Genomic DNA, 19,140 nt, shown 5'->3' on the forward strand with positions numbered 1-19,140 from the left:
ATACATCTTCCAGTTACGGCAGCTGAAGAAAATCGGCAGTCACGACAAACAGAGTGGCTTTGGCTCGGGATGGTGCTGTCGCCTTTATTCTTATAGTTAAAAACTTGCTAACACCCTGCACAACATCTAATCAGGAAGCGGTATAACATATATACTGCATCTTTTCAATTACCCTGCCAAATCCATACAACTCCAGTAGCATTATCGTTGCAACCTATTGATACAGTCACATTTCCAGACTTAGAGATATAGCAAGAGGAAAATTAAGCAGCAAAACGAACGAACAACGAAAATATATCATATTCTTATATGGCTATTGGTTCTATCCACATAATTCGCATATAGATTTTCCAAATTTCAAGCTGGTGTTGATAGACTCGAAATACATGCACACATACCTCACATTGTCCTTCTTTAACAGCTACTTGGAGCCCATTCATAATCTATACTTATAAAAGAGTTCAGTAATGATGACTCACTGATTCACTGACTCACTGACTGACTGACTGATAATCAACGCCCAGACTAAACGGCTGGAGCTAGAATCTTGAAATTTTGGGTGAGGGTCACTCATGGTCCGAATAGGTCAGATAAGGCTCGGTTTTTGGAAATTCGAACTAGAACAGTACCAAAAGTACTAAAAGGTACTAAATATGGTACCCTTAGTATTAGGCAAACGCGAAGAGCTAGAATTCTGAAATTTGGAATGAGGTTCACTGATGGAGAGTTAAAAAGGTGTACCAAAGGGTTTTTGGAAATTCGAACTATAAGTGTACGAAAAGTAATAAAAGTTACTAAATTTAGTACCATTTGGTATAACGTGAACGGACAGAGCTAAAATCTTGAAATTTGGAATGAAAATCAAGGTTTAGAAGATAAGTTGATATTAGGAGGTGGTTTTGAAAATGTGTACGAATAGTACTAAATAGTACTAAATTTGGTAAAATGTGAATTTGGGCGAACCGATAAAGTTGGAATTCTGAAATTTGGAACTACTATTACTGTTGGAGTGTAGGTTTGACATATGGAGGTAGTTTTCGATATTCGTACATATGGGTACGGAAGGTACTAAATAGTACCAAATAAGGTACAATTTGGATTTGGGGGAACGGATGGACCTGGAATCCTGAAATTTAGAATTAGGATTACTGTCGGAGTGTAGGATAGAGGTATTTTGGAAATTCGTACTTTTGGGTACGAAAAGTACTAAATGGTACCAAATTTGGTACAATATGAATTTAAGTGATCGGATAGAGCTGGAATAGTGAAATTTGGAATTAAGATTATAATTGGAGTGTGGGATTGGTATACTTTTGGAAATTCGTACTTATGGCAACGAAAAGTACTAAATGGTACCAAATTTGGTACAATTTGGATTTGGGTGATCAGATACATTTGGAATCCTGAAATTCGAAATTAAGATTACTTTTGGAGTGTTGGATAGAGGTAGGTTTGGAAATTCGGACCTATGGGAACAAAAAGCACTAAATGGTACTAAACTTGGTACAATTTGGATTATGGTGATCTGATGCAGCTGTAATTCTGAAATTTGGAATTAAGATTACTGTTGGCGTGTAGGCTTGAGGTAGTTGTGGATATTCGTACTCTTGGGTACGAATAGTACTAAATAGTACTAAATTTGGTACAATTTGGGTTTGGGTGAACGGATATAGCTGAAATTCCGAGATTTGGAATAAGGAGTACTATTGGAGTGTAGGATTGATAAAGTTTTGGAAATTTTTAGTTATGGGTAGGAAAAGTACTAAATAGTACTAAATTTGGTACAATTTAGATTTCAATGTTGGGATACATTTGGAATCGTGAATTCGGAATTAAAATTGCTGTTGGAGTGTTGATAGAGGTAGGTTTGGAAATTCGTACTTTGGATACGAATAGTACTAAATGGTACCAAATTTGGATTTGAGTTATCGGATGTATCTGGAATTCTGAAATTCGGAATTAAGCTTATTGTTTGAACATAGCACTGAGGTAGTTTTGAAAATTGGTACTTATGTGTACGAAAAGTACTAAATGGTACCAAATCTGGTACAATTTGGATTTGGGTGAACGGATATAGCTGGAATCCCGAGATTCGGAATAAGGATTACTGTTGGTAAGTAGGATTTATGAAGTTTTTGAAATTTTTAGTTATGGGTACGAAAAGTACTAAATGGTACCAAATTTTAATTTATGTGATCGGACACATTTGGAATCCTGAAATTCGGAATTATTGTTGGAGTGTTGAAAGAGGAAGGTTTGGAAATTCGTACTTTGGATACGAAAAATACTAAATGGCATCAAATTTGGTACAATTTGGATTACGGTGATCGGATGCAGCTGTAATCCTGAAATTTGCAATTAAGATTACTGTTGGCGTGTAGGATTGAGATAGTTGTAGAAATTCGTACTCATGGGTACAAAAGTACTAAATGGTACCAAATTTGATACAGTTTGCATTTGGGTGAACGGATATTTTATTTTAATTTATGTGATGTTGATGTTGGAGTGTTGATAGATGTAGGTTTAGAAATTCGTACTATGGATACGAATAGTACTAAATGGTACCATATTTGGATTTGAGTTATCGGATATATCTAGAATCCTGAAATTCGGAATTAAGCTTATTGTTTGAACATAGCACTGAGGTAGTTTTGAAAATTTGTACTTATGGGTGCGAAAAGTACTAAATGGTACTAAATTTGGTACAATTTGGATTTCGGTGATCTGATGTAGCTGCCATACTCAAGTTTGGAATTAAAATACCTGTTGAATTGTAGGATTGATAAAATTTTGGAAATTTTTAGTTGTGGGTAGGAAAAGTACTAAATAGTACTAAATTTGGTACAATTTGGATTTGAGCGAACGGATAGAGTTGGAATCAAGAAATTTGGAATTAAGATTACTGTTGGAGTGTAGGATTGAGATATGGAAGTAGTTTTTGAAATTCGTACTTATGAGTACGAAAAGAACTACATTTTGTTCAATTAGGATTTGGGTGAAATTATAGCGCTCGAATCCTAAAATGTGGAATTAGGTACACTTAGGGGTACGAAATGGTTCCATGTGTGGTACAATTTTGTATTGGTTGAACGGATAGATCTGGATTCGTGAGATTTGGAATTAAGATTACTGTTATCATTTGCTTATAACGTCCGATTTACACAGGATTTGGTACAATTTGTTATTGTGTGAAGGGAATTTAGGAGGAGGTTCGTATTTATGCATTTACATGTAAAGTACTAAATAGTTCTATAATTGGTTTTGGGGGAACAGATAGAGCTGGAAATGAGGATGGCGGTTGTTGGGTTAGGCTGTATTTGCGCTGAGAACCTCAATTAAAATATTTCAAAAAATGTGGACTGCTCTTGATGTGTAGGCGTGACGAAAATCGGACTAAAGTGGTACGTATTAGTACACAAAATGTTTCCACCATTCTATATTATATATTGTTTATTTGTTTTGTATATTTAACGCATACGAAGTAGCGGGCACTTTGCTAGTATGTATTAAATCATATTTTTAAATATATTTCAACTAATATTTTTCCTTGGCTGTATTGTGTATGCTGTCATGTCATGTATGTATCTCACTCACTTAATGCCTTAATTTGGAAGATGTCTTTTGTTTAGCACACAAAATAGCAAAACAAAACCATAGCAAATGAACAACAGACATCTCTGACAAGTTAAATCTTTATCCAATAAATTCTGCCACAAAGATTAGCAAGAAAACAACAAATCAGAACAAAATTAAATAAATCTAAAGTTTAAAAACAGAACACACACGACTCTGAATTGTGCAAAAGAAAAAGACGATTTCTTTAATGCAATGTCACAACAACCATATTTACGATGTCCATGTTCCAGACAATGTTAATGTCAACGGAATGGATTTGAGTGCAATTAAATGCATGATGAAGAATGACTTTGTGGCCAAAAAAAGTTCTTAATGGTAATTTTTTGGTGGTATTACCATAATGTGGTGATTACTTGAAAATTGTAAAAATAACAAATTTAAAGAATTTCAAAATTTTAATTTATGAAATACAACGTTTATTTTTAAATTCGAATTTCGTAGATTTCGATAATTCAGTAGAACCACCGTGCCCATTTGTGGCTATTTCGGGCGGGGACTTAAGAAGTTTTTATATAATGTATTAAGAGGATTTTGCATAGATTTCATTTACACATCGTCCGTAATTCATTCATCCATACTCACCTCACTAAAACTAAACATCTGCACCAAAGCGAATAATCTCCAAAAGAACTGCCAGTTCATGTTATATGTTCAGCTTATGTCTTATGCGATCGATTAACGTCAATATGATAACGTCAAATATAATTGAAAATTATTTCAGCATAGATTTGATTTTCATAAGCCATGGGGGCCGCCGCTGAGGAAGCGTGAGAATTTAAAGTGTTTACGACAAGGCTAAAAATAAATCAAACAAGAAAAATCAAAATTAAAGTTTGGAATATTTTTGTAGAAATAATAAAAATCAAACAATTCAATTTTATCCCTCTACATTGTATGTGATAATTGAATATTTTATTCTCATTCTTTCGTGTTTTTAATCTTCAAATTGATTGAAATTAATGAAAATGTTGGCCAATAATCCAATTTTAGTTGCTGTGAATATCCAATTTTTTTGCTGTTCGTTCATCATTAACAAGATGCTTAAACACAAACACATACACTCACTGTTCATTAATTAATTGGTTTGTCTTTTTACGTACTGAACTTTACTGAACATTTTTTCTTCAGTAAAGTTTTGACAATTGTATAATTGAAATGTTGCTAAACATTACTGAAGAAACAATGTTCAGTAAAGTTCAGTACGTAAAAGTACAAACCTAATATTTTTCTTTTTGCAATTTTCAATTTCGTTTTGTTGTTTTTTTTGAAATTCTCAATTTCGTTTTTTTGTTGTTGGGTTAGTTTTCTTTCATCAAATGTCCGAATTTAATGTACCCGAGCAATGTGATAACTAGCGTATGAATGAATGCAAAATGGACATCGTAAACGTATTTGAATTGGCTAAAATGGCAAAAGACTTAAGTTACAAATTGAAAAACATATTTCATAATTTATATTTTATGGTTCATGTTTTATATTTTAGAATAGATATCATATATTTTATATTATATATTTAATAATAATATTATAATATTTTACATTCTATATTTTGTATTCTATATTTAATATTTTATTTTTTTTTACCCTCCACCATAGTATGGAGGGTATACACGGTGCTCTTGAAACAATTTTAAATGGAAGGTGCTTACACCTCGGAAGTTTTTGCGGATTCTGAAACTACAATGTTCATAGATGAGAACAATCAAAAAACAAAAAAAATCGCCGGAGCGCTTTTTAAATAAATCGCGATTTAAGTTGACATTTTTAGGGGTTGTTTAGGTTTTCGCGATTTTGCTTAGAAACCGCATTTCCTTTCAAAATGGGACTAAAACAAATATTGTAGCTATGAAAATTCTCTACACGATCGACCTTTATGGTATTTTCGTAGTTTTTACCATTTTTGAGATATAGAAGTTCAACTTGGGACAATACACTGACTGTATCGCCCCCTTATAAAACAATGTCATGTATGGTGCGCCTTAACTAACTTTTGATGAAAACCGCTTACACAGGGAAAGTTTTTGTGAATTCTGAATCAGCAGTGTTCATAGATGAGAAAAATCCAAAAAACAAGAAAAAATCGCTGTAGGGCTTTTTAAATAAATCGCGGTCAAAATTCACATTTTTAGGTGTTTTTTAGGTTTTTACGAGTTTGCTTGAAAACCGCAAGTCCAATCGAAATGGAGCTAAAGAAAATGTTGTAGCTGTCAAAATTCTCTAGAGGATTGACGTTTATCATTTGTTCCCAGCTTGTACCATTTTTGAGATAAGGAAGCTCAGTTTACATTTTTAGTTTTTTTGTTAGGGTTTCGCGAATTTGCTTGAATACGGTAAGTCGTATCGACATGTGACCTGAGAAAATCTTAAAGCTGTGAAAATTCTCTACAAGACTGGCTTAAGTGACTTATCCTTAGTTGTAACATTTTTTTAGATATATAAGTTTAAGTTGGGAATTTGCAGTCATGACATTGTTTTATAAGGGGGCGATACAGAATTGAATTGAATTTGAATTGTCCCAATTTGAACCTCTATATCTCAAAAACGGTAAAACCGACGAGAATATCATAAAGGTCGATCTTGTAGAGAATTTTCATAGCTACAATATTTGTTTTAGTCCCATTTTGAAAGGAAATGCGGTTTCTAAGCAAAATCGCGAAAACCTAAACAACCCCTAAAAATGTCAACTTAAATCGCGATTTATTTAAAAAGCGCTCCGGCGATTTTTTTTTGTTTTTTGATTGTTCTCATCTATAAACATTGTAGTTTCAGAATCCGCAAAAATTTCCGAGGTGTAAGCACCTTCCATTTAAAATTGTTTCAAGAGCACCGTGTATATTAAGTTTGTCATTCCGTTTGTAACACATCGAACTAATCATTTGCGACCCTATAAAGTATATATATTCTTGATCAGGATAAAATTCTAAGACGATCTAGCAATGTCCGTCTGTCCGTCTGTTGTAATCACTCTAGCGTCCGCAATAATTGAGATAGAGTGCTGAAATTTTGCACCCGAGGGTCTTTTTTCCATAGGCAGGTCAAGTTCAAAGATGGGCTTTATCGGTACACTATTTGTTATAGCCCCCATATAACGGTACCTCCGGATTTGAGGTATTTTGACGTTCTTCGCCAGACCGAATTAGCTATAATTTGGCACTTAGGGTTCCTAGCGATCAACAAACTTATATCCCAAAGGATATGGGGATAGGTCCATGTTTTGGTATAGTCCCCATATAACGGTACCTCCCGATTTTCGGTATTTTGAGAATTTTAGCCACAATTTTAAACCGAACTATGTGCAATTTGAAATTTGAGGTTCTCAGTGGTCATGAAACATCTCCACCAAACATCGTCAACATAGGTCCATGTTTTGGTATAGCCCCCATATAACGGAACCTCCCGATTTTCGGTATTTTGAGAATTTTAGCTACAGTTTTTAACCGAAATAGCTGTAATTTGACATTTGAAGTTCTCAGTGGTCATGAAACATCTCCACCAAACATCGTCAACAAAGGTCCATGTTTTGGTATAGCCCCCTTATAACCGTACCTCCCGATTTTCGGTATTTTGAGCATTTTAGTTACAATTTTTAACCAAACTAGCTGTAATTTGACATTTGAGGTTCTCAGTGGTCATGAAATATCTCCACGAAACATCGTCAACATTGGTCCATGTTTTGGTATAGCCCCCATATATCGGTACCTCCCGATTTTCGGGATTTTGAGAATTTTAGCTACAATTTTTAACCGAACTAGATGTAATTTGCCATTTAAGGTACTCAGTGGTCATGAAATATCTCCACAAAAATCGTCAACATAGGTCCATGTTTTGGTATAGCCCCCATATAACGGTATCTCCCGATTTTCGGTATTTTGAGAATTTTAGCCACAATTTTTAACCGAACTATCTGCAATTTGACATTTGAGGTTATCAGTGGTCATGAAACATCTCCACGAAACATCGTCAACATAGGTCCATGTTTTGGTATAGCCCCCATATAACGGTACCTCCCGATTTTCGGTATTTTGAGAATTTTAGCTAAAATTTTTAACCGAACTAGCTGTAATTTGCCATTTGAGGTTCTCAGTGGTCATGAAATATCTCCACCAAACATCGTCAACAAAGGTCCATGTTTTGGTATAGCCCCCTTATAACCGTACCTCCCGATTTTCGGTATTTTGAGAATTTTAGCTGCAATTTTTAACCGAACTAGCTGTAATGATCGGTATTTTAAGAATTTTAGCTAACATTTTGTCTACTCAAAAATAATCGTCAATATAAAGGGTGTTTTTTAAGCGCGATAGAACTTGAAATTGTAAAAAATAACACAAAAAATTAAATTGTAATCAATTTTTTTTTTATTCGGAAGATCAATACGTGACATTAACATTTGAAAATGATTTCGGGCATATGGGCACCGTGGCTGTTCTTGACGAAGTGCATTCTGGACGTCCAATTTTTGGCCACTTTTTAGAGCACTGCTGGCCGTATGTCACGAATAACACGAATAACACGAACAAGGCATCAATTGTTACTGGTTTATCAGCATAAACCAGTGACTTCACATAGCCCCACAGGAAATAATCGAGAGGTGTCAAATCGCACGACCTTGGAGGCCAATTGACAGGTCCACTTCTCGAAATCAACTTATCGCCAAATTTTGATTTCAATAAGTCGATGGTTGCGTTCGCCGTATGGCACGTAGCGCCATCCTGTTGAAACCACATCTCCTCCGGATCAATGTCATCCATATTTTCAAACAAAAAATCATTGATCATGGTGCGGTAACGATCTCCATTGACCGTAACGCGAGCTCCGGCCTCATTTTTGGAAAGATAGGGTCCGATGATGCCACCAGCGTGAAAACCGCACCATACGGTGCATTTTTCTGGATATAATGGAGTCTGTAGTGTCTCTTGTGGATTTTGCTCACTCCATATGCGGCAATTTTGCTTATTAACAAACCCGTTAAGCCAAAAATGCGCCTCATCGCTGAACACAATTTTGCGATAAAACAAGGGGTCGAATCTACGACTGATTTTCAAAGTAAATTTGGATAATTTCGTAGCGTTGTTCAAGCGTGAGTCTATTCATGATGATTTGTCAGAGTATACTGAAACAAATAAAAAAAGTTTCATCAAAATTTAATTTTTTGTGTAACTTTTTACAATTTAAAGTTCTATCTAGCTTAAAAAACACCCTTTAGGTCCATGTTTTGGTATATCCCCCCATATAACTGTACCTCCCTATTTTCGGGAATTTTCAGTGGTCACGAAATTTCTTCACTAAAATTCGTCAACATGGGTTCATTTTTGAGGGTCTACATTGTTTTGATGGAACTACCCTCAATTTGACTCTTGAAGTTCCCTGAAGCTATAAAAGTTTTCCGCCAAAAAATTTAATGATAGGTTGACTCTTTAATATAGCCCCGTAGGTGGTACCTTTCACCTAGCTGAACACATTTTTTTAGATTAGATTAGATAACACTGTGCAACAAAATGGAGGTGAAAGTCTGGGGCACGGAAAGTTCCTCTTGGGGAAGAAACGCCTTGGTGAGAATATTATGAACCTCGAAAGTCAGATCAGCCGTGAGTCAAACTTCCGCGTTATGGTGGGAAGACATTTTTGTTATAGACCCTGTGGGCCATCAGCAATTAGCGTTATATCTATGTACACTGTTGCTTAAGTGCTTTACAAAAACGACAAACACAGATACAATGCTAATCCATGATGGCTTACAGGGTTGCTTTGCCAAAAACTTCATCACGCCATATCGCGGAAGTTCGACTCACGGCGCATCTGTCCTTCGGCGTTTTTAATATACACACACCAAGGGTTTTCATCTCCAAAAGGAATTATCTCTGCCCCAACATTTGTGTTCACAGTGTAATTTAAGCAATAGTGTGAGGCAGTACAAAACGAGCTACAAAACAACATTAATAGACAATTGCAACAGTTGAATGAAGAAAATGTGCACACATTGTGGAACAAGGTGAAAGATGTTATAAACACGACTGCAAAGAACATTCTGGGAAAGAGAACACCATCAAGAACAGAAGAATGGATTACCGACGAGATTCGAGAACTATGGAATGAACGAAGCAAGTACAAAAATAAAAATTATGAAAAATACTGGGAGATAAACAGGGAAATACGATCCGCGACCCGATCAGCCAAAAATGCTCTATTGAATGCCAAATGCCAGGAAATTGAATTCTTACAAAGTATACATGATGATTTCAACCTCCACAAGAAACTAAAGGAATCCGTCGGTGTATATAGAAAGAAAATATCTAACCCAGTTTTAATTAACGAAAACAATGAAGCTGTCTTTGACTTGTATGGAAAGAAGCAGATATGGGAGGAATACATTACCAATCTTTTTACTGATAACGAACGATCACCTTATGGAGAGGTTTTGCAAATTTCAAGAAGGGGAACACCTATAACACGGAACGAAGTTGAATGCGCTATAAAATCCTTGAAAGATAAAAAGGCTACAGGACCGGACGAAATCCCATCAGAATTGCTAAAGCTTATTGATTCCAATAACGTAAAACTATTAATCAACCTTTTTAACCACATATATAACACTGGAAACTATCCAGAAGAATGGCTCAAATCCACCTTCATCGCAATTCCCAAGATAAATAATGCAAAGAAATGCAGTGACTTCAGACTCATTAGCTTAATGAGTCATGCTTTGAAGATATTTCTAAAAATAATTCATAGCAGAATATATACTACATGTGAAGCACACATGGGAAATACCCAATTTGGGTTTAAAGAAGGAATGGGCACAAGAGAAGCATTATACTGCATTCAAGTTGTAACACAGAAATGTAGAGATGCCCAGAAGGATGTGTTCATGTGCTTTATTGACTATGAAAAGGCATTCGACACCGTCAAACATGACAAATTAATAGAAATCTTGAATACTATTGGAATACCAGAAAACGAACTCCAGTGCATTAAAAGTCTTTATTGGAATCAGTCGGCACGAATTGACGTAAGTGGAGAACCCACAAAAGAAATTGCCATATCAAGGGGTGTTAGACAGGGATGCCTTTTATCTCCCCTGTTATTCAACGTGTATTCAGAGAAAATATTCCAAGAAACACTCGAAGGAGAAAACATCGGAATCAGAATTCATGGGAAACTAATCAACAATATAAGGTATGCGGACGATGCTACGTTACTGGCAGGGAGCATATCCGGTCTACAAAAACTAGTAGAGAAACTGGCACGTGTAAGTGAGAAATATGGTCTTAAAATCAACATGAAGAAGACGAAGTACATGATCATTAGCAGAAAAAATCCCCATGCTGAGGTGAACTTAAAAGTACAAGGTACACAAATAGAAAGAGTGAGAACCTTTAAATATCTTGGGATGTTAATAAACGACAAATGGGATCCCTCGAAAGAAATAAAAAGTCGAATAGAGATGGCGCGAGATGCTTTCTGTAAATATAGTAAAACCCTGAAAAGTCATGACATAAATATAACAACAAAAATACGTTTTATAAAATGTTATGTTTGGTCGGTGCTGTTATATGGAACAGAAGTTTGGACGCTCAAATCCTCTGATGAAAGAAAATTGGAATCCTTTGAAATATGGATTTACCGGCGAGTACTGAAAATACCATGGACTGCGAAAATTTCTAATGACGAAGTACTAAGAAGGATAAATATAAGCCGGCAATTAATAACAACTATAAAAAGGCGCAAAATAGCGTATCTGGGACATGTATTAAGGAACAACAAATACATAATTTTACAAGCAATTCTGAAGGGAAAAATTGAAGGAAGGCCAGCTAGAGGAAGGAAAGAAACATCCTGGCTCAAAAATATCATGGACTGGACAGGTTATACCAACGAAACCGATCTGCTGAATGCTGCAAAACACAGAGAGCTGACTACCACTATACAATAAGATAATAATTAAAATGCGATAAATATTAAAAAAAGATGAATTGTACGATCACTTATATCCGGATAACGGATGAGTAAATAAAGAAGAAAGAAGAAGTGAGGCAGTAGGAGTCTATCCATTGTTGTTACACCTAAAATTGTGAAAGGACCCTAATTATTCAATTTTAATAAAGACTATTTTATGGTGGAGGGTATAAAAATTTAGGCCCGGCCGAACTTAACGACTTTTTACTTGTTTTTATTTATTTTATTATTATTTTATGTTTTATATTTGTTGTTTTTTATATTTTATATTGTATATTTTATACATCATAAATTTATGATATATACCAAATTTTGATTTCTTAATATTAATTAAACTATTTTGCATTTCATTCAAAGGATTCATTCATTCATTTTTTCACTCACAGTCATCACATCTGATGTTAATAAAAAATGATGTTTTTTTGGTTTCGTTGCTCGAGTATTCAAATAAACACACATACAAATCTATCGCCAAACGAAAGGAAACAGAAAACACATTTATTGGCAGTATTTCTGTCCATAGGCATTTGCTTTTGGTGTATATTTTAATAAAGATATTTTGTTTGTTTTTTTTTGTTTTTTTTTACACCAGCACCTAAAATAATTGCAGAATTGTGCGTTCATTTAGATCAACTTTTACATTTTTATTAAGAAGAAACTATACATATTTTAAATATAATTAATACGGAGATTACATTGATATTTACTTATTTTTAATTTGTTTTTTTCTTTCTTAGATTTCTTCACATTGAGGTAAGTACCTTATACAAATATATATCCTTTATCAATAATATATTAATAAGTCCTTTAAAATATATCCTTTTTAAACAATTTTGAGGCGATTTGGCGACGTCCATCTGTCTGTCTGTCCGGCTTATGACCTATTCCCGAATTGCAGAGTATGTAAAAATACATTATGAAACATTTCCAATGGTTTCGTTTCGTATTTTCTATATGAACAACCCACAGTGACCAAACTCCCTGTATTGTTTCGTTATGTTTATATTCGTTAGTGCGAACAAAACGAATAGCGAAAAGTTCTCAATTCCACAACAAGAGATAGAAAAGGAAAAAGTTCAAAACACATGAACGATTCAATGAATGATTCCTTTGGTGGTTGAAAACATCAACCGTAGTATGTTCGAAGTGACGTAGGGGATGAGAGATACCAAGGAACGGTCCTGACCGGCTTCAACATGGATTTATCTTGGTACCTCTCTCATCTCAAGTGGACACTGACCTCCCTGTGGTGTCACCTGAGAGCTGCCTTTAACACCCGTTAAAGGTAGTGAGCTAACATGTGCCGCGCGTTCACTCATAAGAACGTTAAAAACTTGGGTTTGGGCGCCGGGTTAGTAACCCTCCCCTAGAAAAAGCAGCCTACTATGAAAAACAAAAGAAAAGAAAAACAAATCCCTCTAAAGTTGACGACCCCCGCAAACGTTTTAAGGACCATGATCTGCGAATCTGCACCTGGAATGTTCGCACACTTTATAGAGAAGGTGGAGTTTACGCATTGGCAGATGTACTTGAAAAGTACAAGGCCGACATTACTGCCATACAGGAAATACGATGGAACGGGAACACACAACAACACCTAAAGGTGACGCACTGTATTAAAGCTGCCATGACGTAAAGCATGAGTTTGGTTGCGGATCTTTAGTTATTCGGAGGTTAAAACACCTGGTCTCCAGCTTCACAACCGTGAATGAAAGACTTGCTACAATTCGAATAAAAACAAAATTCTACAACATCAGCTTTATTTACGCTCATGCTCCCACTAAAGACAAGGACGAACAGACCAAAGATATATTTTATGAGCGCTTAGAAGCAACATACGACCGTTGTCCTGCCTATGACATTAAAATAATTCTAGGCGATTTTAATGCCAAAATTGGAAAGGAAAATATCTTTCGCCCAACAGTCGAGAAAATCAGTCTCCACAGTGAAACATCTAACAATGGAATGAGGCTGATAGACTTCGCAGCGGCAAAAAACATGGTAGTTAGCAGCACCAGATTTAAACATCTCGACATCCATAAGGGCACCTGGCTGTCCCCAGATCAGAAAACAAGAAATCAAATTGATCACGGTGTGATAGATGGAAGTCATTCATTGAGCGTGTTAGATATGCGCTCGTTCCGAGGAGCAAACATAGACTCGGAATACTACCTAGTTGCAGCAAAGGTACGCACCCGGTTAAACGTAGCAAACAAAGTACGAACAGACACAACACGAAAGTTAGACATCGGTAAGCTGCAATCACAACAGATAGCCACAGCATATTCCACTCAATTAGCCCAATTGCTTAATCAAAACACACCTCATCCCGATAACATATCAGCTCAATGGTAAAGTATTGCCCACTCAATCCATACTTGGATACCAGAGACCTCCACCAAGGAATCCATGGTATGATCAGGAGTGTCGTGCTGCTACCGAAGAGAAAAAATGCGACATATATGGCTACTTTACAATCAGTAGCAACGCGTAGCGCACGAGAGAAATATCGGGAGAAAAGGAGAGATGAGAAACATCTTTTCCGCAGGAAAAAGAGAGAGATGGAGAAGCGGTAGTGTGAAAAAATCGAGATGTACAGTTGCCAGAATGAAGTCCGAAATTTCTACCAAAGAGTGAAGCATCAAACTGATGGCTCTGGTACAGGCAAGATAACACAGAAGATGGTATTGAATGTATATCGCCCAGCCAAGATGAGGTAAAAACAGCAATAAACCGGCTGAAGAATAATAAGGCAGCCGAGCTGTTCAAAACCGGAGGCGTCACGCTGATAAGGTGTATTCATCAGCTTGTTAGCACTATCTGGCAGGAAGAACGAGTACTCGACGATTTGAACCTGAGTATCCTGTGCCCCGTACATAAGAAAGGAGATAAGACAGTATGCTCAACTATAGGGGCATAAGTCTACTCCCGATTGCCTACAAGATCGTGTCAGGGATATTGTGCGAACGACAACGAGATAATTGGGCCATACCAATGCAGCTTTAGACCTGGCAAGTCCACCATTGACCAGATATTTACCCTGCGCCAAATCCTGGAGAAGACCCAAGAGATGCAGATCGAAACCTACCACCTCTTTGTCGATTAAAAATCAGCCTTCGACAGCCCACTACGTTCATAGGTATTCCAGGCCATGTCTGAATTTGGTATCCCCGCAAAGCTCATTCGGCTTTGTAAAAGGACTTTAACTGACACGAGATCCTCAGTTAAAATAGGAAAGAACCTCTCCGAAGAATTTGGTACCAAAAGAGGTTTCAGGCAAGGATACAGCCTTTCGTGTGATTTTTTCAACATCATGCTAGAAAAGGTTATACGAGAGGATAACGTCAAAAGAAGTGGCACAATCTACACCAATAGCCACATGTTACTTGCTTATGCTGATGATATATACCCTAGACCAGGGTCGAGCTTCTTTGCTTAGACCGTATAGTGAGGGCGCCCACTGAGTTGTTTTTGCATTTGCTTCTCTCTCTCACGTACAGTATAAATGAATGAAAACAAACAAAAACATAATGTGGTTGTTGCTTTTTTCACTCATACGTTCATACATGTCTTCGCTTTGGCTGTATTTCTGTGGTCGTCACTGCCCTAGACAGACGGCAGCGTTAATTTGCATTAACTGCCTTAAGTCAAATTAATTCGTGCATTATCCACATTCTTAATGCACAAAATCAAAGGCAATTTAAACTGAATTTAGGTTTTTTAATATGGCAATGCTGTAAAAGAGACTCCATATTCATGTACGAAAGAGAGCATATTCATGCTCTGAGACACAATTTGCATTGAAAATCAATTGTCTTTTGTCAAATTTCCATGTTTAAGAAAATAAAAAAGGAAAACAAATCAGAAATTTTCGCGTTTCTTTAAAATAAGTAGTGGTCTTTCTCGAATAGAATAGCAGCTAATCGTTTTTAGCGCCTTCTATCAAATCTAGTTTTAAAATTTTTATTTTCACATGCATTTCATTACCCACCATACCAATTCTATCGAACATAATATCTTCTTCAAATGTTCCGTTAGAGTTTTGCGACATTTTTTAATATTAAAAAGACTCAAAAATAAAGCGAATAAATTAAATTTATTTTTGAATTATCTTGGTGAAAAAGTCAATGGTAGAAAGTATATTTGTTTCGCATATTTTGGCGAACTTTTGTAAAACTTTATGAAATGGTCTGCTGGGTACAAACAAACAACACAAACAGCTGTTTCATAAATGCAGAAACTGTCAGCGTAAAAAGTTAATTCAAATTAAGCAATTTTTAATGCAAATTAACTCTGCCGTCTGTCTAGGGTAATAGACATCATGGGACGATCAGTAAAAGAAGTAACAGATACCTTTATGAAGGTCGACGGAGAATCTGCTAAAGTGGGTCTGGCGGTAAACGGCGGGAAGACTAAGTTGATGGTGTCGACGCGCAATGCGTCCATAGAGATCGGGCCAACTGTTGGTTCCTATAAATAACGCTTTACAAAACACTGATACTACCCGTGCTGATGTATGGTTCCGATGCCTGGGTACTTGCGCAAGCAGATAAGGCAGTGCTTGATGTGTTTGCGAGCTATACAACGATATCAATATAGTTAAACGTATTGAGATACAACGATTGCGTTGGCTAGGCCATATCATAAGAATGAGCAATGATGAACCCGCTAAAAGGCGTATAAATATTAGCCGTTTGTCGGTGCGCGCAGAATTGGCAGGCCAAAGAATAGATGGCGCAAACAAGCGGATGAAGAGATGATAAGACGCGGTATTCCAGAAAGAGAAGCAATAGACAGGGAGAAATGGAGATCTTTTCTTAGTTCGCCCTATAGAACAAATGTTCTGTAATGGGCCAGCTAAGTAAGTATGTTCGAAGTATGTTGATGTTAGGTGATAGGGTTGTTAAGCAATCAAATGTGGCATTGATCATTTCGCACAGCAAATGTTTGCCAAAAATTATTTTTGTTTCGGTGGTGAATGAAACAATTCGGTAAGGTATAGCCGAAGTATATTTCAGTAATCGTACGGTTTTCTTATGTTTACATTGAAAAGTTTGTGGTTTTGTTTTGTTTTGAGAGCGAAACGATTCATAGAAACTGAAAAGTTTGTGGCTTTGTGTGATTGGTACAGGAATCGTTTTGTTTCTTTGCGTTCATTGCCGAATTGTTTAGAAATTTGTACAGTGTACATCTTTGTTTTAAACTTTCCAACTCTCTCAGAAGGGACTCCAAACTTTGTCGAGCAGGGATGTTTCACCTACATTCAGACATAATCATGAAAATAAATAGCTTAAGAAAACGTGGCTGAAAGATAAGGTGCAGAGTCTCTCTTCTCCCAGTTTGCTGGGTCAATTTTCTCTAAATACGCGAAAAAAATGCATAGTAAAATATTTAATAATAACTATAATTTTTTAATCCATTAATGGCGTAAATAAGGTTTTTGAGTTTTTTATTTTTTGCTTTTTAAAATTTGCCCATTTGTGTAATTGCAACAATTTTACTAAAACATAACCCTGTCAGTTAACTTTTTGTTTATAGAGTTTACTACAAATTTGTCGCGCCCTTACCCTTGAAATTGGATAAAAGATTCCAAAATTGTGGCCCACCACTGAAATTGGAACATACATGTGTTCGTGTTTGTTTTTTTACATACTCTAGTTATTTATGCGACAATGTTTGCTTACGTATAAACGAACCACAAGCAATAAAAATTATATATCGACAATAAACTACCAGTCATACGCATAAATTTCTTCGAAATATTTTGTTTACGCAATATTTATAATCATTAATTATCATTTTATAAATAGTTTATAAACTGTTCTTCTTTTAAATCCCATGTACCCCATATATGATAATGTCTTCAATGACAGACATTGAACAGAAGATTAGATGAACAAATTACGCACAGATATTTTTTTTTTTTTGATACATTGTAGCAGCAGTGGTACCAACGCTAACAAGTGTCCGATTTACACACGAATATCTCACATATCTCCTCACATATGTATGTACATCTGTTTGTTTTTTGATTTAAAATAAATACACACCGCAAACCATTCATTATGCCTCCTCTAAACTGTTTACCTCAAAAAATGTTCATATTTCAATTTTAATTACAAAGAAACGTACATGAATTGGGAATAATTGAAGGCATGTTCACAACAAAAATTCACTTTGCCACCAACCAACACTCCTCTAAAACGCAAATGAATTATTTCAAAAATATTTTAAGGCAAAAGTTATGGTACACCAACCAATTATCATAGATTCTAGACGCAGAAAAGAAAAGAGAAATTCTTTCAATAGCAATTATTTACAAAAAAAAAAAATGAAATTGTTTTTATTCAATTAATTTGTAACTTATTGTTTGTTGTTGGTGGTGGTTACAACTCAAGTATTTTTTAAAAATAATTGATCTCTTTAGCCGCCGTTCAATTGCTAATGAATGCTAAGGTAATGGTAATTTGTTTCTTCAAGTAACAAAGAGATGAGTTCAAAGTCGGTCAACTAATTTCCACCTAAAAAATATGAAAATGTTTCATAAATTACAAATTTGTTGTTTCATCATCATTCTACCTCATCTTGGGCTATTTCTTTAAATTTACTTATGTCCGTCTATATTGCCATGTCTCTAAAACAATTTTAACAGCATTTATTTGGCACCAAAGATATCTTCCGACACACCAATTGCTACTCAGTGTTTTCTTTTATATTTTACTGCAAGTATTTTGAATGCACCATGCAATTTCCACTGCTGCTCCGGCAACGCACTATACTATAGGTCTGCAGAACACATGTTACTCGGGCTGGACATTTCACTTGGTCGATACATTGAAAAATCAATGATGTAGCTAGTTCTTGCAAGGCACAGTCTTGCAACAACAATTTTGTGGGTGATTCATTTCGTGAGGTTCCCTCATTAGACATAAATAAATGTGTATATAAATTCAAATGTAGATAAAGTCCAGTTTAAGGACTGTTAGAGGCCCGTTTTGAAATTTTTAGCTGAGGTAGTCCTTGTTTTTTATATTTTGTACATCGACAAGTCCATAAATCTGGTGACACTAGCCCAAAGCTCTAAACACCCTCCCGGCGCCACTAAAATTGCGGATGAGCAATTCCAAACGTGCATCAAGGTGCAAAAAGATCAATATCGGACAAACCCTTCTGTACCTTCCCCACAACAGTTGAAACAAATTAATAAGTGCAGTTTACGACTGCTCCGTAGTAGTTTTGAAATGTTCATCGATCAAGTATATTATACTTATTGATATAATGACCCGAAAGTTTTAAAAAGTCTACAGTGACCAAGTAAAATGGGAACGGAGTGTCTGACATAAATGTTGTTATTAAACTTAAATCAGTATCTTCCCTAGTTCATATTTACATTAGGCAATTTTTCATGCGGCAATTGTCAGTTTGCTGGAGAGAGAGGTGAGGCATATGGTAACCTTTTGCCTCTCAACACCCTCTCTAAACGACAAACTGACAGTTGCCGCAAGGAAAATGGTCTAATGTAAATATGGACTAACAAATGTTAAAAAGTGT

General features: G+C 35.7%; 1 protein-coding gene across 2 annotated transcripts in view; it reads right to left on the reverse strand.

Annotated features, from left to right (window-relative positions):
- LOC141400858 (uncharacterized) overlaps positions 1–19,140 on the reverse strand; it is a 169,705-nt gene that overhangs the window by 50,299 nt on the left and 100,266 nt on the right. For both annotated transcript variants that reach the window (XM_073980458.1, XM_073980459.1), the window contains exon 4: positions 4,219–4,431. In XM_073980458.1, the coding sequence (XP_073836559.1) occupies positions 4,219–4,278 (60 nt within the window). In that variant the 5' untranslated portion in view covers positions 4,279–4,431. The remainder of the gene's footprint in view (positions 1–4,218; positions 4,432–19,140) is intronic.

Source organism: Musca autumnalis, unplaced genomic scaffold, assembly GCF_047663935.1.
Source record: "Musca autumnalis isolate F117 unplaced genomic scaffold, ASM4766393v1 scaffold_4, whole genome shotgun sequence".
NCBI classification, from domain to species: Eukaryota; Metazoa; Arthropoda; class Insecta; order Diptera; family Muscidae; genus Musca; species Musca autumnalis.